Here is a 25,421-nt window from a genome sequence, read left to right as displayed (position 1 = left end):
AAAGGTGGTGCAAATGCCTGAGATGGCACTTTCTCTTCCTTTTTGGCTGGAACAGGGAATGCAGCTAAAAATAACCCTAGGTCAAAGAAATCTAGCTGAAGCATATTCTGTCCGAGTTGTTATATATTCTGTTTTTTAGCCATGTAGATCTTTGGAAGGAAAATGCTGATCTCTGAAAATAACCTTTTTAATGCTTAATCTCAATGTGAAATTTATGGCAAGGATTCTGCTTTCCCAAAGTTGTGAAACACGCTTAATTTTGCCTGGTGTCTTCTCCCGCTGCTCTCAGGCTGATGGGGGAGCCCAGCTGGCGTCTGAGGTTAGCTGTCTTTTCCCATGCTCCACTAGTGCAGAGAGCCCTCGAGACTGGTCTCTCTGCTTTGTTTAGCTACAGAACAAACATGTGAATGATTACAAATAAATGAAGGCATACAGGTTAGCGAGAAGGGGAGCGTCTCTGGTATAATGGCACTGGCTCATTTGGCATAGAAGTACCAGAGCTATTCACCTTTGTAGTTCTCAGCCAGATCACTCACGAGCTGTGCTCTCCTGTTCGACGGGAGAGCTTGCATGCTGTTAAGTGAGAGATTGCTGGAGGAACAAATTTACTTGATCTTTCTGTGTGTAGAAAACTTTTTTTTTAAAGGGGGTAGAAATATTTTTGGAGGGTGAGGGAAGAATTGAGAGGTCTGAAATTGTATGTGATCATGCTTCTGAAACATAAATCAAACTGCAATATGGTAGGTAAATATAGAGCAGAGTTTTCTGCCATCATTAACTTGTCAGCACTGTGTTTTTTTGTTGACTGGTGTTTGCTTTTTTTTTTTTTTAATATAACGTGCCTTGCATGCCTGTTTAATTTTAAAAAAATTCAAATGGTCAAACTCACCAGTCAGTTGTTGTGGAGCTTTGCATTGGTAATTCTGGACTTCTCACCCCCTTGTATGGCATAACGAACTCACCCTTCTACAGTCTGGGATTGGCTATAGTTCTCAGTAACCAGCTGGATCAGCTGTCAAAATGAGGGCATAATCTTAAATTGACTCTGAATAGTGGCTGTTTTACAGGCTTGCGGGAAAAACTCAAATCCTATGATATGGCACCTTTCCTGTATGAACGTGACTCATATTTGTGTGTGTTTAAAGGAAACTTGGCTTGCTGTTCTCCCCCTATTAGCAAAAGAAGGTGGTGTAATGCTTTGTCTACAGAACTGTGGAAGGTCTGGAATCAGCTCCACTCTGGAATTCAGGTTTTCTGCAGAGGCTGAAAATTCCATTTACTGGGCTGGATTTTCCTCCTGTTTCTCTCTCCCCCCCCCCCTTGAGTTTTGTAAAGGAAAAAAGAAAATGCACCTTGCTTTTTAAAAAAAAAAAAAAAAAAAAATGCTTGTTTGCCACCATTGACTCAGACTATTAAACTGTGCAATTATTGTTTTTTTCATTTCTGCATCTCTAGATTCAGTCTCCCTAAAGTGTTTTTTTTTCTGTTTTAAGCCTCTCTGTATTTCTGCCACTGTAAATGTGAAAGCTTGCTTGCATTACTTTTTAGAAATGCATTTTGCACACTCGGGTTTCACTGAAGCTCCATGAAAAGGTTAGTCCTAAGCAGATGAATAAAGCTATGCACATGTTTTGAAAGTTTAATTTGTGTCTCATTACCAGAAGTGACTTATCTGTTCTTGTTTGCATTCCTGTGCTGTCATTGCATACGTTAGCTTTACCATCTGAGGGTGTGACATAAGATGGCAGTTTTGTGCTGTCAGTCAACTAACAGAAAACTGGTATTGCTTTTAGTAGCCTGAGGTGTTTGTTGTTTGTTTGTTTGTTTGTTTAAAAGCCTAATTTAGAGATTTAAGTAAGAGGGAGAAGGGTGTGGTGTCAGTTTTCTGGATATATCCCTTGATATCATTGAGTGACTGTGTCCTTTCTGTTGTTAAGGACGTGACTGGAGGTGTTACCTCCAGACTAGCTGAGAAGTTGCAGTGAGGGGGAAGGCTGATCTGTTTACACTCGCTGCTTTTCAATCCTATTTGAAAGGACAGCCCTGATTATGGGATGTTACCTTGACACTAGTTTAACAGAGAACCCCTTTGCTTAGGCAAGTGTGGGGTGGACTAATTGTAAACGGTGTAGAGGGAAAACAGCTTAAAAAACTCATTTAGTCTTTGCCCATAGTGCAAGGCAAGAGACACGCTCAGCTGGTTTAATTGCCGCGGTAGGCGTGCACTAAATGGGTGACATATTGGCCACGTTGAAGCTGATGGCAAAAATCCCTTTAATCTCCAGGAAGCCAAGATTTTTGCCCTGTGTCTTTACTTTTGTTTATGCAGATGTGTGGCTGCGCTACGTTGGTTTGACTGAACCATCCTTGAAAACTTTTCTGTGATCTCGCCCAGGCCCTTGCTGTGTAGGAGTGGCTGGATTTCATGTTAGAGACTTATCCCAAACAGCTTTCTTCCATGTGCTCCCTTAGCTGTGGCTGAAATTCGTACTTATTTTACAGGAGCTTTTTCCGTACAGAACAGGGTTGCTTTTCTATCTGTCACACGTGTACTTACTGCCTTCAGTGGCTCGGGCACCAAGTGGCTTGGAGGCTCTCAACATGTTTACTTAGGGGAAAATAAAACCACAATCCCTTCTGACTATTTCAGTGTTAATGGCACTTTGAAACTCAACTGCATACTACAGACCCAGAAAGTTGGGCTCATACACGTGGTCTCTCATGGCAGAACGGCAGGAGCACAGAAGGCGGTGTCTTGCATGGATAACTGCCTGTGCTCGTATATCTGCCAATAGTTCTCATTTCTCTTCAGTTTCCTGGTATGTATTTTAAAATCACAGCAGATCCTGTGTCTTACCTGCTCAGGAGCTGAATTACCTCTTCATGTCTGAGCGGGATAGCCCCTCTCTGTTACTGGTGGGGTAGCTATGTACTACCACACACAATGTTAAAGGTAGTTGTTTTCTTGTCCCCTTCCCAATAATTTGAAATAGGCTAAAATATTGTGTACCCATTTACAGATGTAGACATTTTCCAGATTGTGGGAGGGGTGGCTAGAGCATTTAGTGTAATACGTAAAACCTGCTGTAGCTGTATCTAGTGCAGGCTGTTGCAGCCTTGTATGTTACAGAGTGATGTCATGGAACGTAAGGATAGATACTGTCCATGAGCTGTAATGGCAGAATAGATCTTTACTGAAGATGTCGTACTCCCCACTTTAAATGTTTAAAGAGTTACCTTAGTTTCATTTATTCTATATTGCACCAACTGGTCTTCAAAAGTTACCCAAATTTACTACTTTATCAGGAAGAAAACAGAAAATTATGTAGATCAAATACATTGACAGACAATAAGTGATGTAAATTGTTGAATAAAAATTTTAAAATTTGTAGGTGTCTGTGTTTCTTTCTCATTCTCTCTCTCTCTCACAAGGGTCCTTTAAAAAAAATTCTGGTGCTGCTTACATCCATAGACCCACTTATCTTCGTGCCGAGGGCTCTCTCTAATAAAGTGTGATCAACATTTGTACAACGCTGCATTTTGTCATTGCCTGATAACATCATGCACAAGAGTAAAACTCAAGTAATCAGGCAATGACAAAATGCAGCGTTGTACAAATGTTGATCACACTTTATTAGAGAGAGCCCTCGGCACGAAGATAAGTGGGTCTGTGGATGTAAGCAGAGAACAGAGTATCGAGTTGTCATTACAGAGCAGCCCTGGTGGGTTAGTGCAAGTGTATGCAGCAGCTACCCGAATAATATTGATTCATAGATTCCAAGGCCAGAAGGGACCACCGTGATCATCCCATCTGCCTTCCTGTATAGCAAAAGCCAGAGAATGTCCCCAACATAATTCCTAGAGCTTTTAGAAAAACATCCAGTCTTGATTTAAAAATTGTTTTGTGATGGGGACTCCACCTTGCTAAATTGTTCTAATGGGTAATTCCTCTCACTGTTAAAAATCTTCACCTTATTTCCAGTCTGAATTTCTTGCTTCAACTTCCAGCCATTGGATCGTGTTATACCTATCTTTGCTAGCTTGCAGAGCCCACTATCAAATATTTGTTCCCCATATCAGTACTTACAGACTGTGGTCAAGTCACCCCCAAACCTTCTCTTTAAGTTAAATAGCTTGAGCTCTTTGAGTCTTGCTCGAAGGCATGTTTTCTAATCCTTTTAATCATGCTCATGGCTCCTCTCTGAACCCTCTCCAATTTATCACCATCCTTGAATGGTGGACACCAGAACTGGGCAAAGTATCCCAGTAGTGGCTGCATCTGTGCCAAAGGTAAAATAACTTATCTACTCCTACTTGCGATTTCCCCATTTATGCGTCCAAGGGTCACATTAGCTCTTTTGGCCACAGCATCACACTTGGGAGGTTATGCTCAGCTGATTGTCTACCACAACAGCCCCTGCTTCCCAGGATCGAGTCCCCCATCCTGGAAGTTTGGCCTGCCTTCTTTGTTCCTAGATGTGCACTTTTAGCTGTATTAAAACACACTCTCTATGCTTGTGCCCAGTTTACAAAGTGATCCAGATCGCTCTCTGGTAATGACCTGTCCTCTTCAGTATGTACCACTCCCCTAATTTTTGTGTCAAGTTTTCTTCATGGTCCTTGATAAAATGCTAAATAGTGTAGGGCTAAGAGCCAATCCCTGCAGCATCCCACTGGGAACACGCCCCCCCGATGTGCAATGCTGGTCCTGAGCTAGGGGGCCGTGCTGGTCAGTAATGCCTGATGGCCAACTAATGCAGCACTGGTAAGAGGTTGAAGAGGCAGGTGGGCCCAGCTCCCCCTGACTTACTGTGTGCTGTGCTTTTTGGAGTGCAAGGGAAGGAGGACAGAGCTCTGGAGTCTATCACTTCAGGGGAGGGGCGGAGAAAAAAGTTGAACCTGTATAGCTGTAGGGCAGCAATGAGTGGATCTGCCCATCTGAGAGAACCGCTAATAATGGGGCGAACATCCCATCTGCAGGTCAGTGGCCAGGAGACCATATCTGCTCCACGTGGTTCGAACGCAGAAGGCTTCTGCCGATAGTAAAAATCCAAGTGTGATGTAGCAATGTTGTCTCCAGTTTTCACTGCAGCCCTTGTCCGCCATAAACCTATATGGAGTTGGTTTTGCAAGGAGCCAGTTGTGCTGACGACCGGCCTGCTGACAGACTAATGGCTGTAGTAGTGTGCTTGTGTGAGAAGACTGTCTTCTAATTCTGAACTCGGTGGTGTAAATCTCAAGACACTCCACTGAAGTCAATGGACTTACCTATGTGTAAAATCATTGGAAGGAAGGAGAATTGGGCCCAATGTCTTGACTAGTTGTGATGTGAATTTGAGACGAACTAATGCAAGTTTCAATACCCTTTGTTTGTTTGTTCTGAACACTGGAGTGACAGAATCCAAACACCCTGGTAGCATTTTCTTTCAGTGACATTTATTGGTAATTGCAGCAATTAGTACCATGAAGAAACGATGTCCCAACAGCAGTCACAGTACAAGGAAGGAATCTGTCTGTTTTGTAAGGGGAAGTGCTAGCACCATAGGGATCAGTGTGCTTTAGAAATCCGGCAAAGACTCTCTTTAAAGAGGAGAGCCTGCAAACACAAATATCTACTGCTGGACACGCCGAATAGACTGGACCTGGAAGGTCTGGGCATGTGAGCCCCACTCTCTCCAGTGCTTGTAATCTCCACCATGATGGTCGCTCTCCAAAATATACTGGTAGCCACGGTAACCAGGATACTGGTAGCAAACCCAGCTGGAACAAACAGAAGAGTCAGAAAGCTGTTGGACTTGGAAAGGGGAGAAATCCCCATGCCTACAAATCTAGAACTGTCCTAGGTGTGTCTTGGTGAATTGCCCATCCAAACCCAGAAAGAAATAGAGCCAGGCCATCTGCCTCTAAACTGCTCCGAGAAAACGGGGAGAGGAAAAGACCCTACATGGCACTAAAGAAGAAAGTGCTCTTTTCTTGTCAAACTGGAGTTAGTTTCCCAGCTTTATTGTGGGTAAGCCATTTGCAAACAAACTTGAGTTTGTCACCGTGCTCAGATGTGAACCTATGTGCTGCTATGTCCAACAGGACTGCAGGTTGTGACGCTTTCTGGAGTGCGACCTGCCCTCTGGCTGCTGCAGAATTCCTGCTAGAGCTGCAGTTTTTAAGGCTTCCTCTGAGCCCTAGCCCAGGTAGAGCGGTCTTCACCTGAAAGCCCTGGGCTGCCCATGCCCACATGCTGAGGTACTGATGTGCTTGAGCAGTGCCACAGATGAAGGACTAAGGAAAGGGTAAAACTGCATTGTGCCCCGTATCCATTGTGGTCTGTAGGATGAATTCTGCATGTTCCGTTTCCACAATGGAGATGACCCGTACTTGGATAGCCTTGGCCTTGCCTCCATTAAGGAAATTTGCAAGTTGATGGAGTTAAACTGGAGTAAGCCCCTAATGCAGACATGCTGCACTGGCAGAAAAACGGGGTGTAACTAACCCAGTACTGTACCCACGCTCTGGTCAGAACATCTCCTGCAGGTGTGCCAAGGGTGGAGCTGTGCACTCCCTCAGGAGGGCAGGGCTTTCCTCAGGCCTCTCCCTGTGGGCGGCTCTGCTGCAACTGGGAATCGTCACCCACTGCTAGAGATGTGCACTGGGTTCTACAGCCAGCCGCCTGCTCTCACGCCTCTGGTGTGCTAAGCCTGCGTGTCTCACTTACGTGCCACACTGTACTTTCATGGAGCCCACTTCGTTGTTTCCCCAGCCCATGGCCTGCAGGGAGGGGTAGTCATCCGATACTTCCCACTGGCGTCCCATGAAGTTCTCCTTCTCAAAGACGGTCATCTTGGACTCCTTGTGATTCTGGGCCACAGGAATAGAGCAGACATGAGAGGGAAGCCAGTAGCATCTTTCAAACAGATTGTGTGGGGGGAAACGGACGTAGCTCCTAGTGATGGGCCCCTTGCTCCAAGGACTTGCCCTGGGTTCTGACCCCCATTGACCGGCTGTCTTACATCTATGAACCAGGATAAGAGATCCATGTCTGAAGCAGAAGGTACAAAAACGTTGCACTAAAGGAAGGGAGGTGCGGCCATCTACATCCCCTGCCCTATTGTTCAGGGGCTAGGATACTGCAATGATGGACAGCCAATGTTTCTGCACTTCCCTTTCCAATCACATCAGACTTTTAGCAGCCTCTGGCTGTAGCTTGCCTTACAATTCTACAAAAACGACCCAGCTAATCCTAGAACCAAGGGGGGGAAATCCTGAGTGCATCCAAAAACCCCCTCGGAGGTGCCTTGCTTGCCCCTAAGGCCTAGCCATGCTGCGCAATCACGCCAATGGTGGAGAGCAGCCAGGAGAACTGTTCAATTGGGCCTCCTTGCTTTACCCTAAGCTTACAGCCCGTCGTCATCTTGACACTGACAGCGGTGGTGCTGCATGCGCTCCTGAGAGCTGGGCCCGTGGGCTCATCCAGAACGGCACTTTCATGTGTTATACATGGCGTACAGAGGACACTTTGAAAGGTTGCGGACGATACCAAGCTGGGAGGGGCTGCAAGTGCTTTAGAGGACAGGATTCGAATTCAAAATGATCTGGACAATCTGGAGAAATAGTCTGAAGTAAAGAGGATAAAATTCAATAAGGACAAATGCAAAGTACGCCGCTTAGGAGGGAACAATCAGTTGAACGCTTACAAAATGGGAAATGACTGCCTAGAAAGCAGCACTGCGGAAAGGGATCTGGGATCATAGTGGATCACAAGCTAAATATGAATCAACAGTGTAACACTGTTGCAAAAAAAGCGAACATCATTCTGGGATGTATTAGCAGGAGTGTTGTAAGCAAGACACGAGAAGTAATTCTTCCACTCTACTTGGCACTGATTAGGCCTCAACTGGAGTATTGTGCCCAGTTCTGCGTGCCACATTTCAGGAAGGACATGGATAAATTGGAGACAGTCCAGAGGAGACCACCAAAAATGATTAAAGGTCTAGAAAACTTGATCTATGAGGGAAGATTGAAAAAATTGAGTTTGTTTAGTCTGGAGAAAAGACTGAGAGGGGACATGAGAACAGTTTTCAAGTACATAAAAGGTTGTTACAAGGAGGAGGGAGAAAAATTCTTCTTCTTCTTAACCTCTGAGGACAGGACAAGAAGCAACAGGCTTAAATTGCAGCAAGGGAGGTTTAGGTTGGACATTAGGAAAAATTTGCTAACTGTCAGGGTGGTTAAACACGAATAAATTGCCTAGGGAGGTTATGGAATCTCCATCACGGGAGATTTTTAAGAGCAGGTTAGACAAACGCCTGTCAGGGATGGCCTAGATAATACTTCATCCTGCCTTGAGTGCAGGACTGGACTAGATGACCTCTCGAGTCTCTTCCAGTCCTATCATTCTACTCAGCTGGAGTGACTGACGAGTTTTTAATCAGAGTGGCTGTATTTACTAACAGCAGCTGGAGAGTGAGTGAGCAATCAGTACTCTCCCGGCTTCTAGGCCAGGCCTCCCAGCAGCATCCATCACAGGGAAGAGTAGGCAACTGTCAGGCTGATTTGCAGCAGCAAAAGCTGGTAAAAGTTTTAGGCTACTTCATTCCAAAAAAGACATGAGCCCTGCCCTGCCCTCTGAGCCCAGGAGGCACCTTTGTGGAGGAGTCATAACTCTGCTTCGCAGGAAGGCAGCAGGCTGCTGGGAAACGCGACGGGGTGAAGAGGCCGGGGAATCTCACTTACAGCACAGCAGATGGGGCGGAAGGACATCAGGCGCTCGGTGTGGTAGGCGTTGCTCCCACTCCAGGCATCCCACCGTGGGTATTCTCCCCTTTCCAAGATAAACTGCTGCCCACAGAAGCTGGTGTGCTCATAACCGATCCAGCTGCAATGACAGAGCACAGCTCCATCGGTCCTCCTGGTGCAGCTCCGGGGCTGGAGTCGGTGCCCCAGACCCAAGCTGGGGGGGGGGAAGCAGGCAGGCCTGCCCTGGCCAGCTGCACCATCGTCTGTGTCACTCAGGGAGAAGGGGCACAGAAAATCCCCGTGGGCTCCCTCGCTGCCAGAAGAGAGATGAGGCCAGGCATGGCCCTATCCCCTCTCCACAATCCAGGGGTCTGCCTGGCTGAAGCTGTTGCTTCTCCTGGCCTGGGTGCCCAAGGGGAATGGAGCACGCATGGCACCCTAGTGTTAGGACAGGCCCTGCTCCAATAGCCACCGTCACTGTGCGGGAGGCTGGATGGTACTGAGCGGCGTGAGTTCATGCTAAGGGCCCTCCCAGCTGCTGGGCTAGCTCAGCTGCTAGGGCCTGCCCTGTGCTAAGTGGCTGCTGCCCAGACTCATTACACATCCCTGCGTGTCGTCTTCACGCAGGCTGCCGCGTTACCCAAGACAGAGCAGGGGGAGGCTCCAGGGAATGGACTCCTAGAGCACGGGATGCCCCAGGTAGAGTTCCCACTTTCCCTGGGTTACAGGTGACCTGCACAGGGCTCGGACAGCTCCACCCTCCTTTGCTTCTCGACAAGAGCTTGAAAGGGAGATTTTCTTTAGCTGGTTTTTTACTGCGGAAATACGGGGGCGGTCAGGTGCTGCTGCTCCCAGGTGTTGCTGGAGGAGTCCCGAGGGCCTCCGCTGCCCGCTACCAAAGGGCTGGGGGAGGTTCGATCTTCCAGAGGGGCGCCCTGCTCTAGCGTGTTCATTAGGCATGGGAGCTCTAGGGGACCAACACACAAGATGTTGGCTCGGCTCCTCAGCTGCTCGGCTTTCGCTCTCTTGCAGCACTGTCATTGTGCTAGTTCCCCCCCTGGCCCCACGGCAGCCACGGGCCGGAACCACGCCGCCCCCACCCCGGTTCTCCCAACCGCTCGCGCCTGCCTCTCCCCTCCAGCACAGCCCCGCTTTGAGAGAGGCTTCTCCAGCCGCCTCTTGTGCCCATGTGTCCACAGCACACAAGGCCGGGCGAGTCTCTGTGTGGGGCCGGTACCCATGCTGCCCACCAGAGGACCCGCAAAGCAGCCGGGAGGCAGCCTGGATGCGACTAGGGAAGGCTGAGAGTCTGAGCCTCTGAAACAACCCCAATCCCGCTGCGTCCCTGCACCGGTCTGCCCAGGAGAGCGAGTGACTCGCGTGCCAGGTGGGATGGGGAAGAAATGCCCCTTGGTGCATTGTCAGGTTGCCCGGGGGCGGGCTGCCGCAGTCCCCTCCTGTCCTCTGTGTGTTAGAATCTCTAACGTGGCTTCCCCACCTCACCTGGACACAGGTTTTCGAGGCGGGTTGTTGGGCCCAGGGAAGGTTTGAGGGAAAACAAGCTCTCCCGAGCACGCAGCAGGGTTGGAGGGCTGAGTGGCTCTAGCTGTGGCCCTATGCTGTGCTGGCATCCTGGTGAATGGCCCAGTTAGTAATCTGCCCAGTGGAGGAGGGAGCTGGTTGCTGCTGCCTGGCTAGCTCCTGCCTTCTGCCTTAATCCCGTTAGCCGTGTCAGCCTCTCTCTCCTGCTTCCCCACTCCTAACTGCAGCGGGGTTCTCACTGCTCGGCATTAATGGGCTGGACGTGGCAGAGAAATTGTCCCTCTGCTGTGCAGAGGATTCCCCATTTTGGTTGTGGAGAGGGGCGCCTCTCGCTCCTGGAGCCCTGAGTCTCTCCACTTTTTTCTGCTGTGCACCCGTCTTGTGGACCCACCTTTCTGGGCAAAGCAATCGGGCAGGGGTCTCTTCAGAGTCCACTGCTGCTCACCTAGCTGGCTGTATTGCAGGCACGCTGCTACCAGGCAGAGCATGTGGCCAGCGCATCCTGGTGCCTGGGCCCAGCTCTCCTATACGGCAGCCACCAGGCTGAGCCGGTGTCATTGACTGCTGTCTCTGGGGATGCTGGGAAGGGGAGATGCCTTTGGGCAGGGCCCTCCGCTCTCCACAGGCGGCTGCCTTGGGGCTGCGTCGGACCTGGCAGGCCTGGCTGCATAAGGAAGCTGCACCGGGTAAAGCAATTTCAAAGTGATGCGTTCCTCTGGTGCAGAGCCCTGGGTGGGCTGGAGCTGGGGCTCTCGGGGTTAGCTCAAGCTGACCGGGAAGGGGATTACGTTGAATGGCACTAACCCACGCTCTAGCCGTTGACCTGGTGCGTCGTAGGTGACCAGAGTGCAGGCCCTGGCTGCAGCGTCAGATCCGCTCTTAAACTGAAGTCATGGGCTTAACCCCCCTCTCAGCCCAGGGTTGTGACTTTCCCCTGTAGACAAGCCTCCGACTGGCTAAGGTTGTCACGGAGGCTGGCAAGGGTTTGCCAGCAGGCTCGTAGCTGTGGCCTAGGATTTGCTCCGGATGTTTGTGGTGGGGGTGGAGCTGCTGCTTGTATATGAAGGACCTAAGGCTTCCAGCACAAAGACAGCCTGAACTGTGCAAAATCTGACGCCGTTCCTCCCTGCCCCTCGCCAGCCCCCTGTCAACCCCTTTCTCCAGAAACAAGCCTGGCACGGCTGAGATTGTCCTGCTGTTCACTTTAATGACCTACGTTTCTGTGTTGGTGCCATCTGGGCTTTGCTCCCTCCCCAACTGGGCACAGTCGGGCACTACAGGACCCGAAATGGGACACTCGCTCTCCCCCCAGCTGGGTAAGTGGAGCCCAGGAGCCACCTGGCTCATAGCCCCTGTGTTTTAGCAGAACGGCCAAACTACTTCTGAGGTGAGATGACAACCCGGCCCATCCGTGCTCGGTCCTCGCCCGCCAGTCCCCCAGAGCCGGGCGGGAGCTTTGTACTTACGCGCCACATTCCACCTTTAGGGAGCGGAGGTTCTCGAAGCCGCACTCAGTGACGGTGGGGCAGGCCGAGGTGAACTCCATCTTCTTTCCCTGGAAGTTTTCTTGGTCGTAGGCTGTGAGCTGAAAGGAAGTCGTCCCCATATGAGTGTCACTGAAGGGGGGGAGGGGGGCCGTGCACATTAACAGTCCAGGTGAACTAGGTGCTCCTTGAACAAGAGTTAAGGTTAATGCCCCGTCGACAGCTGGACACCGTGGGGGCTGCATCTGCACTCCTCAGTGCTGACCCACAGCGCCCCTGTTGTTCCAGCTATGGGGCTCTAACACGCAGCTGGGCCTTGCAGCACTCAGGTGCATGAGAGATCAGCCCAGCCTTGGCCATGTGGACACGTTCTTTCTCACCCTCACCTACGGTGCCCTCTCCTGAACCACACAGCTGCTTGTCTCCGGCAATGAGCTCCGGACTCGGCTGGGGCATCCCCGGGAGGGGTCTGGAAGCGATCGCAGCCCCGCCGAGTGCACAGAGAGGCGCTGAGAGTAGGCTGCAGAGGAGACAGCCTTAGGCTGCACTTAGAACTCACTCTAGTTCCACTCCAAAGTCTCCAGTGCAAAGAGGATTAGGTGGAGAAAGGAAGAGCAGGGACTTTCCTGGGGCCCTGGGCTGTTTCACAGGATCATCACCTCCCCCCAGCAGCATCTGTGGCAGCAGCTTCTTTGTCCACCCCCCAGATTTACACACCTTGTTCTCTTTTTCCTTCTCGCTCTCCCGCCCAGCAGGACAGAGCTGCTCCCCGGCTTGCCAGAATGCTGCAAATACGCTAGCACACCCTTGTGGTGGCAGCTCCATCAGACCTCAGCTGGCTTTGCTCCAGCCACGCTTGCTCCCCTCCACCTTCGCCCTCCCACCATTGGGCTGCTGCGCTTGACTGGCACACACCTGCCCAGCAAGCAACTTCCGAAACTGGGCCAGTGAGCATTCGCACCAGCAGGGCACCCGTGGAACTCCTGCCCCTGACTTCTGCGCAAAGAGAGCGGGGGGCACTCGGTGTGATCCGGCAGGGGGGCAGGAGACCTGGGCTCTGCCACTGATGGGTCACCTTGGCCCAGTCATTTCCCTTCCCTGTGGGTCACATCTAATGTGTGGGCAGTGCACACTCAGCAGGGGCCTCGAGGCCCTCCATGCTACAAGTCCTAATGCGTGGGACAGCTGGGACGTACCTTCCACGGGCCCGTGGAGCCAGGCAGTGGGTTCGTCTGAGCCATCTTCGCTGTGGGGCTGGTGCCTGGAAAAGGAGGGGAAAGCACAACTCGCCTCACAGTGACACTGGCGCAGAGCCAAGCAGGCTCCTTTGGAAAAGCTTTTCTGCACACGGTCGCTGGCGTCCACCATCCTGTCATTCACTGGGTCACCCCTCCATTCACTACTGGCCCCATGCACTCCGCATGATCCCTGCAGAGACCAGCGGGGGGCAGCGCTGCTCTCAATCTGAGTGGGGGTATTCCGTGGGTGGGTGGGTGGGTGCGAGGAGGTATATTCCATGTCTGGGTGTGAGTGGGAGTATTCCATGTCTGGGTGGGTGTGTATGTGGGTGTGAGCGGATGTATTCCATGTCTGGGTATGTGGGTGTGAGTGGGTGTGTTCCGTGTCTGGGTGGGTGTGTATGTGGGTGTGAGCGGGTGTATTCCATGTCTGGGTATGTGGGTGTGAGTGGGTGTGTTCCGTGTCTGGGTGGGTGTGTATGTGGGTGTGAGTGGGTGTATTCTGTGTCTGGGTATGTGGGTGTGAGTGGGTGTGTTCCGTGTCTGGGTGGGTGTGTATGTGGGTGTGAGTGGATGTATTCCATGTCTGGGTATGTGGGTGTGAGTGGGTGTATTCCGTGTCTGGGTGGGTGTGTATGTGGGTGTGAGCGGGTGTATTCCATGTCTGGGTATGTGGGTGTGAGCGGGTGTATTCCGTGTCTGGGTGGGTGTGTATGTGGGTGTGAGTGGGTGTATTCTGTGTCTGGGTATGTGGGTGTGAGTGGGTGTGTTCCGTGTCTGGGGGTGTGAAGATCTCTGGGGTACGGAGCACATCTTCCTAAGTGTTTGCACAGCACCTAGTGCAATGAGGACTCAACCCCAGCCCCAGTCGGGGCGTGGCAGCGTCACCACGCTATAGACATTAACATTACAAGTGACCGCTCGTCTCCAGGCCATGCAGCCCAGGTATAACCGAGACATCACCTCTATCTCCAGCAATGCTCTGCTGCATCCTCCTGGCACGTATTCCCCGCCCCGTCCACGCACCCTCTAGAGACTTGGCTACTTTGCCCCTCAACAGCTAGCTGCGGTGAGGAAACCCTTTCTACTGAAAATGGGAGAGCGTGAAGGAGGAGGCCGATTCCCAAGCTCCTGGGCGGGGTGTTAACCTGAAACCTCCCGAACTACCTTGTCAGTGTCTCTGGCTGTCACTCCACGTGTGTGACCGGAGACACTTGGCCATGGGTTGATAGGCCCAAGCTGAGAGCCGTGGTGTATGAATCTGTCTTTGCAAAGGGCTAACTCCTGGCCGTCTTGTTTCAGCGCCTGTCAGCAGGCAGGAAGGAGGCTGTGTCTGCCTGTCTCTTGGAAGAGGAGAGAGAATGAGGAGGCGATAGGAAAAGTCGAAAATTCAGCCCCAGGACTCACCTAGCTCAGCTTGCACTGCTGCTTCCTCCATGTACTATCGGCCTGCTCCAGCGCCTCTGGTTATATAGCACTCGGCTGGCCGGGGCCCCGGGCCAGCATTTGTAGAGCAGTCAGCACTATGCTTTCTCTGGTCCTTTCTGCTGATCCTCAGAGATTCCAGCAGCTCAGCCCCATGGTCTGAGCCACGGTCGGCTGTTTGCATGGCTAATCTTGGTCACAAATGACTCAACAGCTTCGTTGCTCTGGTACTTTCCAGCCTGGCAGCATCATTCTGTCACGAGACAAGCTTGGCGTTTTGTCTCTGGCCCCTCTCTCCCCGCCCCCACTAGGGACACCCCCCATGGTTGCTCAGAAAGGTTCTTGGCATTTCCTTTTTCAGGCCAGGGTTTGACTGGTTTTAGAGATGAGCCTCGTGGAATGGAACAAACATTTTCCCCAACAAGGGAAGAAAGAAGAGACCAAGAGTGAAGGGGGGATGATAACCAGCCTGAAGCACCCCACCCTGCTAGCAGCTAGTGGGAAAGGGGTGAGTCCTGCTGCCAGACCAAGCCAGAGGGCTTGTTACCTAACATGCATGTAAACGAAGGGGAGCAGCTCTCTGGGCAGAGAAGATCGAGGGTGTGGGCTGAGTGACCCTGAGGGAGGACCCCTCTCCATTTATATTAGTACTCAGACAGCCCCCATCACCCTAGTATCTGGGAACCTCACCATCTATAGTGGATGTACCCTGCAGATTACCCCATGAGGGGAATTATTCCCATGGTTCAGATGGGGAACTGAAGCCCAGAGAGGCTAAGTGACTGGCCCAAGGTCACGCAGGAATCAGTAGCAGAACCAGGAACTGAAGACTGGTCTCCCAAGCCTCAGGCCAGCACCCTGACCGCTTGGCTGTCCTTCCTCTCTAGGAGCCCCAAAGCAGGTGAAGGCATCAGAGCTGAACGTTACCTGGGTTTTGATTTCTGTGTTAATTAACCTCCCTCCCAGTGGGCAGCTGGTGCTCCCTGGGGGTTTGCTGTCTGAGAGCAGCTTCGGAATGGCTCCGGCTGAGGGCTCCAAGACAGAGGCAGCTGCTGGACACTGGCAGAGACAACGAAGTTCATCACCCCAGGTCCGTACCATTTGAGCGCAGGCCTGGTGCAGTGGGAGCGTCAGGCCATGCGCCAGGGCCCTGCTCGCTAGTTCCCCAGCCCAGCTTTCCAGGGCCATCGGCTCACCGCCGCTGGTGCTGAGCAGAGGGGTCTCTCCAGGGTGTGTAACATCCTGCAGCACCGGGGGCCTCCCAGGATCTCTGCAGGCGAATGCCAAGCTGCTCAAGGTGGTGCTGAGTCGGGGGGAGGAACGGAACCTGCAGCCAGGCTCTGGGCCAGCACCTGACCTTCAGCTCACCGGGGTGGGGGTGCAGGCTCCCAGAATTACCCTTGTCCTGGTGGAGACAAGGTGGGTGAGGGACCAACTTCTGGTGTGGACGGTACAGGCTTCGAGCTTCACAGAGCCCTGCTTCCCCTCTGGGGAGGGTAACCAGAGCCTCTGAGCTAAAATCCAAGCTGGGCAGATGGTTCGGCATGTGCCGGAGGAGACCCCTTCTCTTGGCGATTTGCAGAGCAGCTCGGGGGGCATTTGTGGGCTGCAGGAGACCTGCTGTGTCTTAGCAGAGCCCCAGCCTGTGAGCTCTCTGGGCAGGGGCTGTCTCTTGTGTGTGTGCGGGGGGTTTGCATAGCAAGGCCCTGCTCTGTGCCTGGGAGCCGGGGCAGCGCTGTTAAATATTCCCCTGCTAGCTCTGAGTCCTGCAGAAAGCGTCTCACCAGCAGCCTGGTTCCAGCCTAGACTGGTGGCCCCACACTCCAGGGCCCCGATCCTGCCTGTCCCAGCGCTCTTCGGTAACCATAGTAACCGGATCTCTCTCTGTCCCATCCCTGCCCTGGGGTCATCCCAAGTGGCCTGGTGTGAGTGCGTTTCAACCCAGGCCCAGCCACCGCTGAGCCCTGCAGGCCATGAGTCCCCTGGGCTGGCAGGCTCCTTCTTTCCCCTGGCTGGACGGGCTGGGCTCCTTGTGGCCAGGGCCCCGTGCCGGGACATGCCAGGCCAGGCCCGTGTTTGCTGTGAGGCTGCCGGGGCCTGGGGCCTTCTTGCCCTGCAGTGCTCTCCAAACAAGTGAGGTCACGGCAAGCTGCCGGCTCAGCGCTTTGCTCCCCCCAGCACAATGCAGCCGCTGTGACGTCTGACTGCCCCTTTTGTTTGGCTCTAAGCAGTGAGAGGGACAAACAAAAGCGCCCCGTCAGCTCCACCTGGGCCTGGCTATTGTCCTAGTGGGGCTCCGGAGGCTGGACTTCCTCCCCTGCCCCTGCCAAGGGGCACACAGGGGCCCTGGCTCTCTGAGCTGCCGTTGCCAGGGGGCTCTGGGCCGAGGGAGGGGCCCTCACCTAGCAGGAACATTCCTAGAGCGGGGGGAGCATACAGCTATCTTTTCAATGAGAGACTCCCCCTGGGGTGCCCCCAGTGCCCCAACCCTCTCCCATAGTGTCACCCCCCTAAATGTCCTCCCAGGGTGTCTGCCCCAGGACCGGCTCTAGGCACCAGCCAAGCAAGCACGGGCTTGGGGTGGCACAATTCCAGGGGCGGCGTCCGGCCACCCTTTTTATTTTGCTTGGGCAGCTGCGCTCTTGGAGCTTGGGGCAGCAAAAATTCTGGAGCTGGCCCTGGTCTGCCCTCAAACTCCCACCTCTCCTCAACCCCCAGTGTGGTATCTGCCCCTCAGACCTCCCCCTGCAGTGTCTCCCCTGCAGGGGCTGAGCCCCTAGAGCGCTCCCCCAAGGGACCCTGGTGCTGCTGACCCCACTCCTAGGGCCAGGAATGAATGTCTCGGATGCAGCACATTGGGGGACAGGGGATCTCCCACAGTATTCTTGCCAGTAAGTTAAAGAAGTATGGGCTGGATGAATGGACGATAAGGTGGATAGAAAGCTGGCTAGATTGTTGGGCTCAATGGCTCCATGTCTAGTTGGCAGCCGCTATCAAGTGGAGTGCCCCAAGGGTCAGTCCTTGGGCCGGTTTTGTTCAATATCTTCATTAATGATCTGGAGGATGGTGTGGATTGCACCCTCAGCAAGTTTGCAGATGACACTAAACTGGGAGGAGAGGTAGATACGCTGGAGGGTAGGGATAGGATACAGAGGGCCCTAGACAAATTAGAGGATAGGGCCAAAAGAAATCTGATGAGCTCCAACAAGGACAAGTGCAGAGTCCTGCACTTAGGACGGAAGAATCCATTGCACCGCTACAGACTAGGGACCAAGTGGCTAGGCTGCAGTTCTGCAGAAAAGGACCTAGGGGTTACAGCTGGATATGAGTCAACAGTGTGCCCTTGTTGCCAAGAAGGCCAATGGCATTTTGGGCTGCATAAGTAGGGGCATTGCCAGCAGATCGAGGGACGTGACCGTTCCCCTCTATTCGACATTGGTGAGGCCTCATCTGGAGTACTGTGTCCAGTTTTGGGCCCCACACTACAAGAAGGATGTGGAAAAATTGGAAAACGTCCAGCGGAGGGCAACAAAAATCATTAGGGGACTGGAACACGTGACTTATGAGGAGAGGCTGAGGGAACTGGGATTGTTTAGTCTACAGAAGAGAAGAATGAGGGGGGATTTGATAGCTGCTTTCAACTACCTGAAAGGGGGTTCCAAAGAGGATGGATCTAGACTGTTCTCAGTGGTACCAGATGACAGAACAAGGAGAAATGGTCTCAAGTTGCAGTGGGGGAGGTTTAGGTTGGATATTAGGAAAGACTTTCTCACTAGGAGGGTGATGAAGCACTGGAATGCGTTACCTAGGGAGGTGGTGGAATCTCCTTCCTTAGAAGTTTTTAAGGTCAGGCTTGACAAAGCCCTGGCTGGGATGATTTAGCTGGGGATTGGTCCTGCTTTGAGCATGGTTGGACTAGATGACCTCCTGAGGTCCCTTCCAACCAGAGGTGAAAGTAAGCCGGTACGCCCCGGTACGGCGTACCGGTAAGAGCCAGTGCGCCGTACCAGGACCGGCTTTCCGAGAGGGCAATTTAAAGCCCTGGGGTAGCGGCAGCAGGGCTGCGGCGGGGATTTAAAGGTCCCCGGAGCTCCAGCCGCTGCTACCCACCCTCGCCAGGGCCCTTTAAATCCCCGCCAGAGCCCTGCCGCCGCTACCCCAGGGCTCGGGCAGTAGGGCTCAGGCGGGGATTTAAAGGGCTTGGGGCTCCGGCAGCTGCTACCACAGCAAAGCCCCAGGCCCTTTAAAGCTCTGCCAGAGCCCAGAGCCCTGGGGTAGCGGTGGCAGCCGGGAGCCCCCACAGCTCCTCAGTGATTTAAAGGGCTCGGGGCTCCGCTGCAGTAGCGGCAGCTGGAGCCCTGGGCCCTTTAAATCACCCCCGGGCCCCGGGGCTCACAGCCCCCTCTGCAGCTGGTAGCTCAGGAGTGATTTAAAGGGCCCCAGGCTCCCAGCCGCTACTCGCGCAGCTGGAGCCTTGGCCCTTTAAATCTTGATTTAAAGGGCCCGGGGATTTAAGGCCCTGCCTCGTCCGGTTGAGGCCACGCCCCCGGCTCAGGACTCCGGCGTACCGGTAAGTTCTCTAACTTACTTTCACCCCCGCTTCCAGCCCTGATATTCTATGATCCCCAAATCCAGCAAGCTCTGATGCAACAGGAGGCAGCTCCATGCTCAGGGCGTGTGGAGGGGAAACGGGGCAGCCTGAAGTCTCAGGTAGGGCACAGCAGCCCTCAGTACCGCTGGGGAGGAGAACGCTGAGCAACAGTGTGATCGCCAAGCGCCTGCCCTAAGGGCTGTGGGCTGCGAACCCTCCACCAGGGTTGGGAGACAGGAGGGGCAGGGAAGCACCCCAGCACGGGGAGAATCTATTAAGGCTTGTAGGAAGAAGCCAGCCTCAAAGTGGGTTATTACTCCTAGTGTCACAGGACTAGGGCTCGATGGTGACTTGGGCCACAAACCCACACAGGGGACTAAGCCCCTCGTCATGCCCACACGTGGGCGACACCGTGCACTGGGGCAAGTGGACACTGGGCACCTTTCCTGCTTACCCCGGAACAGGGAAATGGGGAGTAGGTGGAGCCTGGGCTCTGACCCCCAAAACACCAGCTGGCCCAGCTGAGCTTGCATGGGGTGTGGCTCCGCCCTCCTGGAGGGGGCTTGTCTAAGGCACCCGCCGGGCTCAGGGCTTTGTCTGAAGGCACAATTTAGCACTCAGAAAGGCTTTTACAAACTGAGTATTACTAACCTGGAGAAAGTCTGCCCCTAATAGGTGAGGAGGGAGAGGAATCTGCTGATGAATGACTGACCCCAGAGCTGCTTGGTCTTAAACAGTCTTCAACAAGAACAATAAGGAACATGCCCGTTTCCCCAAGCGCCCGATAGACAATCACACTGTCTCAGTGAGTTTTAAGGCCAGAAGACTCTCACCCAGCAATTCTTGCATTGAGCACAGACCCTCCGTTTGGGCTACAGCATTTCCTTCCGAACTTCCTTGGGTCAGGACTGAAGGATGTCATGTGACCGAGAACCCCCAGAACCCGCGGTGGGTTGTTAATGGTTAATTCCCCTCCCTGCTTGAAAATTAGCTCTAGTTCGTTCCAGTCTGAATTTCAGCTTCCAGCCATTCGACCTTGTTCTGCTTTTTACTGCTAGAATAAAGAGCTGCCGCCGATCAAAAATCTCTTCCCCAGGTAGGCCCTTATAGCCCATGATCCAGTTACTTCTCAGCCTTCTCCGGGGTGAGATAAATCAATTGAACGTCTTTTAGTCTCTTGCTCTGAAGCAAGTTCCCAGACCCTGAGTCCTCCTTGTAGCATTAAACCCGTTTCTGAACCGGTTCCAATTTGTCAGCATCCTGTCTGAACAATCTCCTCCTTGCTGCCGTAGATACTTGTGTGAGATCGCTGCCCTGCTTTGGAGCTCAGATGCTTTTCAGAGCACGGAAGGCCCAGCGAGTCTCTGGATTTACACCTGCTCCAGAGACCTTCTCCTCTAGTTGAGATACACACAGTGTGCACTGAGGTAATCTCAGGCCAGACTCTGCCGTCCCTACTCATGGTAAGTAGCACCTCACTCTGCAAGTACCCTGGGGGAGTAAAGCACTACTCAGTGTGAGTAACAGTGGCAGATTCTGTCCCTTTCCTAGCACCTCTGTCCCATATTTCAACCAGCAACACGGGTTCCCGTAATAACAGTCACAGGATTGGGCTCTTTAAGCTGCAGCTTCGGGTGGCCTACATGTGCCAGCAGACTTGGACGAGTCCTCTGCACGCTGCTGGCTCCCTTTTCATATCCGTGACGTTTGTCTGACAGCAACCCGGGAATGGGGATAAAGTGAGTGCAGAATCGGGCCCCCTGGCACTGCCATACCGCGTCCGGCCACTGGAGGGAGCGCTAATGACAAGAAGCGAGCTGGTCCCGCAGCGGACACATGCGCCCAGGTGGCCTCTGACCCTGCTGGCTGCAGAGCCTTGTCCCCTGCAAGAGCCACCCAGGCTCCCCCAGCCAGACGCAGCGAGAGCGTGGGGCGGGGCGGGGGAAGAGTGGAAGCTTTCCCTGATGGTCTCATTTGGGACGGGGGTGGGAGGGGAGGCTGGTTCTTCAGCCTCGAGCCGTGGGGTGCTCAGATCCTGCAGTGCCGGGAGCTGCAGAGGGACCCAGGCTGGGCAGCTCGAGGGGGGCCTAGTCTGCGCCCCTGCCGGGGGACGAAGGAAAATGAAATGCTCTCTGTAAAGCTGGGCTGTGCTCCTAGAGCTGCTGGTTTATTTAGCCTTTGTAGCCAAAGTGAGAGGCTGTTAATGGGGAGCAGACCTAGAGCATCTCCCTGTGATCCTTGTGGCTCCTCGTGCTGCCCATCCATCGTCTCCACCAGCTGTCCCTTGCCTTATGCTTGGGGAAGGGGCCGTCCTTGTGCTCTGTGCTGGTCCAGCACCTAGCACCGTGGGGCATGAGCCGTGACAGGGCACCTAGGCACCAGCACCATACAGACAGCAGGGAACAGCGACAGTCTGGAACAGACAGGAAAGGCGACAGCCAACCCGGCGACAGGCGCAGTGGTGGTCGGTGTGGCGGGCTGGGAGCTGGGCTGAACGCAGCTGCCAGGGCACCATAACGTTTACACGGGCAGGAATCAGCTACCCCTGTCTCAGACCCTGTCTCCCAGTCTAACCACCTCCACGCTGGGGCTGCACCATTTACAGTTCTCCAAACCAATAAAGCTGTGCCTAGGCCAGCCTGAACTCAGGTCACTGCCTCCACCACGCCCCTGCAGGAGTCATGTGCCCAGCCACAGGACCTTTTGGAGCAGCATCTGGCGGGTACAGGGCACACGCTTGTCCCTGGAACCCCACAGCCCATACGCTGAGCATGTGAATTCCCTGCCCGCCCTGCCATGCTCTCCCCAAGCCAGCACAGCCCCAGAAGCAGCCACACCCCCTGCTGTCAGCTTGCCCTTTCACTGTGTAAATTTGCTGACCATTTGGTTGAATTTCTGGCCATTTGAGTTCACCACGGGTCGTGCCAGCTTGGTCTGGAAGAACAGGGCCTGTGGGGTGTCCCACCCACCCCACAGCGTTCCCCACTTCAGAGAGGTGAGAGAGTTGCCTTTTCTGCCTGGGGAAGGGAGCTGTCTGCGAGGGCTCCCCAAAGGGCCTGTCGGACGGCTCTCCAGACCCTGCTCCTGCAAGAGGCTCTGCTAGTGCATGAGTCTGGGGGACTTTCTCCTAAAAAGCTCAGCTCCCCTTCCCCCTGTGCTGAAGCCTGATGCGATATCCCAGCCTGAGAGGAGCCAGTCCCTTGCAAAGGCAGGTTCCCCAGGGACGGATCTAAGTTCTGTGGCGGGAGCTGAGGATAACACTGTGATGTTGCACTCGAAATGATTTTATGAAAGTATGCTGATGAGTGTTAATATAATGTAACTAAATATGCTTCATGCAAAAGGTCTCTTGTAAGGTATCATTACAAACCTTATAATCTACTGAGTGTGGTCACCCTGTTTGTATAAATGTATCACTCTTGTATCTGAAACTAGAAATATAAAATATAACTCTGAGGTCCTATTGTAATTATGCAAAGTGTGGGCCATTCATGGTGGTTTGGAATCTTGATGACTCCCATTAACCAGGACAATGGCTCTGTTTACTTGTAAGCCTTCCTGTATACGTGTAAGCTGGCAATGAAGTCTTACAATGACATGTGATCATGTCACCTGACCTGGAATCCATCTTTAACCTGGTGCTTTTCCACTGAGAGGGTGGGGTGGGAACCCAGAGGGACAAAGGATTTGCACCTTATGCAAAAGATATATAAGTGGGTGGAACAGAACAAGGGGAGGCAGCCATCATGAGAAATCCCCCAGCTACCACCTGAGCTGGAACAAGGGCTGCACCAGGGGAAAGGATTGGGCCCAGACTAGAAAGGTGTCTGGTCTGTGAAAGGAACTTATTGAAACATCTCTGAGGGTGAGATTTTATCTGTATTCACTTATTACTGTACTAGACTTAGACTTGCGTGTTTTGTTTTATTTTGCTTGGTAATTCACTTGTTCTGTCTGTTACTACTTGGAACCACTTAAATCCTACTTTGTGTATTTAATAAAATAAGTTTTTACTTATTTATTAACCCAGAGTATGTATTAATACCTGAGGGAGCAAAGAGCTGTGCATATCTCTCTAACAGTGTTATAGAGGGCGAACAATTTATGAGTTTACCCTATATAAGCTTTATACAGGGTAAAATGGATTTATTTGGGGTTTGGACCCCATTGGGAGTTGGGCATCTGAGCGTTAAAGACAGGAACACTTCTGTAAGCTGCTTTCAGTTAAGTCTGCAGCTTTGGGGCCCGTGGTTCAGACCCTGAGTCTGTGTTGGAGCAGACGGGTGTGTCTGGCTCAGCCAGACAGGGTGCTGGAGTCTCAAGCTGGCAGGGAAAGCAGGGGCAGAAGTAGTCTTGGCACATCAGTTGGCAACCCCAGGGGGATTTCTGTGATCCAACCCATCACAAACACCTCAGACCGGGCTGGGGTTTGCTGAAGGCTGCATGGTACTCACATAAGGATCGTGCTGTCAGATCCAGCTGGAGCCCAGGGCAACTGGCTTTTCTAGATCCTAAGGATCCCCAAAAGGAGAAACCCTTTAGCAGCACAGAATGAATTCCCTTCTGTTCTAGTCTCTATAGGTTCTCCTACCCCTGAGCACAATAGTATCTGATGTGATACTTATAAGAAGCACACGGGATCTTTATAGGGGAGAAGGCAGCACACCACATTTATTGAGAATTCAACAGTCAGCATATGCTTTTCAATCACACACACACCCCCCCATGAACACAGTCCTGCCAGCTGATGTTTAGAGTTACCAGTCCAGAGTCTAGATCAATCTAGCGGCCAGTCAGATTGGTTGCATAAGGGAGCAGGGCTCTGTCGTTTGCGATCCGATGCTCCTGGAGTGTGGCAAGACGAACGCAAAGTCCCATGGCCAAGCACTCTCTTCTTACAATCTTTTTTTTTCCTCTGTTGAAGTCTATGGATTTTGCTGTGTCAGTTTGTGACCGGTTACTCCTTAATTGGTGTATCTTTTGATGTTAACATTCCAAAACACCTCTGAGAAGGTCATCCTGTCCTGGTTTCGATTTAATCAATTGTCTTGTCTTTGGGGTGCCAGCCTCCACCTCAGGGTTGTCAATCTGCCCTTCCTTCGTTATGGATGCGCGTTGATAGTTCTCTGATGTCATTAAGTTTCTTCACTCCTTCTTCCTTGACCATCTAGCTATAACAATGACCTTCACACCTTATCTTTTCCTGATGCATACATTCCTCATTCACACAAACAGTCTTTCACAGAGACCTTTAAGAATACAAACAGCAGTATTTTATATCAAGGGAAAAGACATTGTAAATTAAAACTTACTACATCTTATAACCAAAACAATTCACAGTGGGGCCCAGGCCTTCAACATCCCTCTAATATGCTTAACATAGACACGGTATAAGATCCTATCTCTTACTAACTAAACCTTAAAAAAAACCTAAAAGGGCCTAATTTGTGATGCATGGGAAACAGAATCTCTCATAGTTCCAGAGGGTCATTCCTTTCTGCTATTCAAAAAGGGTGGCTGGCAGGATGATCAAATCATATATTAATTCTTATAGTACAAATATAAAATCCTGCTCCTACACTGAACACCATTCAGCAGCGCACTAAGCAATGCGGCTAGCATCTCTCACGTGTGGTTTGCTTTCTCATCCGCTCCCCCGGGGAGGATTGTGTGTACAGCGGAGTGGTTTGTTTTGGAAGGTTTTTTTTAACATACGCACTGCTCTGGGTTTGTGTCAGAGAAAGCTGGTGGGAGCAGGGCCCCTGGGGAGGTTTGGGGTGGCTCTGAGTTCCTGGGGGGTTGTTCTGCGGTCTGGGACCGGCCCCGCAGGACGCTCTGTTTGCTGCCCAGCCGGGCTCTGCCCCGGTGGTGGAAAGTTCCACGGGCCCGAGGGCTGGAGTTACGGACCTCGGTGCCCAGCCCGGAGCCGTAGGCCCTTCTAGATACACTGAGCCCAGGCCACAGAGCGCCTCGAAGATCGGGCCCGAGACTCGGTATGCTATGGGAAGCCAGCACAGAGAGCTAAATTGCAGCCTCCTCTGGGGCAAAATGCAGGGGCTGCAGCGGTGCACAGCCACCCCCATTCCTTACCCAAGGGCCACGGCTACTGCTCAGCTGGGAAACTGCCACTGATTTCAGCCAAACTGCTGCCTGCCCAGTGCGATCTGTAGGGTGACCACACAGCAAATGTGAAAAATCGGGATGTGGGTGGGGTGTAATAGGAGCCTATATAAAAAGAAGACCCTAAAATCAGGACATCTGGTCACCCTAGCAATCTGCCACAAACAAACTGTAACCCCCCGCTAGGCTGAACGGAGACACGGTGCAAGCTTGGGTTACCCCGTCCGATACCCATGGATGGAGAAATCCGGGTGCAGCCACAAGGTATGTGCCCTTCCCATTCAGGCATAA

General features: G+C 52.5%; 1 protein-coding gene across 3 annotated transcripts; it reads right to left on the bottom strand.

Annotated features, from left to right (window-relative positions):
- Positions 1–5,431: 5,431 nt before the first annotated feature.
- On the bottom strand, positions 5,432–19,915 carry CRYBA1 (crystallin beta A1). 3 transcript variants are annotated; one of them, XM_074974401.1, is made up of 6 exons: positions 19,844–19,915; positions 12,953–13,017; positions 11,739–11,857; positions 8,728–8,869; positions 6,710–6,852; positions 5,432–5,760 (listed from the first exon to the last, which is right to left on the bottom strand). In XM_074974401.1, exons 1-6 carry the CDS (start codon positions 19,857–19,859, stop codon positions 5,613–5,615), a joined length of 633 nt encoding a protein of 210 aa, XP_074830502.1. In that variant the 5' UTR covers positions 19,860–19,915; the 3' UTR covers positions 5,432–5,612. The 3 variants fall into 3 exon arrangements, with proteins under 3 accessions (XP_074830502.1, XP_074830501.1, XP_074830499.1); XM_074974400.1 differs by lacking the exon at positions 19,844–19,915 and adding an exon at positions 14,402–14,599; XM_074974398.1 differs by lacking the exons at positions 12,953–13,017; positions 19,844–19,915 and adding an exon at positions 12,474–12,587.
- Positions 19,916–25,421: the final 5,506 nt, after the last annotated feature.

This window comes from Natator depressus, chromosome 17, assembly GCF_965152275.1.
Source record: "Natator depressus isolate rNatDep1 chromosome 17, rNatDep2.hap1, whole genome shotgun sequence".
Classification (NCBI taxonomy): domain Eukaryota; kingdom Metazoa; phylum Chordata; order Testudines; family Cheloniidae; genus Natator; species Natator depressus.
The sequence above is the reverse complement of the archived record's forward strand: the minus strand, read 5'-3'. Positions and strand labels throughout refer to the sequence as shown.

Excerpts from the sequence above, each read along its gene's own strand:
- CRYBA1 (XM_074974398.1), bottom strand. The coding sequence starts at position 12,581 with ATGGAGCTGCCACCACAAGGGTGTGCTAGCGTATTTGCAGCATTCTGG. Across the intron at positions 8,870-11,738 it reads CTAAAGGTGGAATGTGGCGC|CTGGATCGGTTATGAGCACA; the intron begins GTAAGTACAAAG and ends CTGTCATTGCAG. Across the intron at positions 5,761-6,709 it reads ATGAAAGTACAGTGTGGCAC|CTGGGTTTGCTACCAGTATC; the intron begins GTAAGTGAGACA and ends TGTTTGTTCCAG.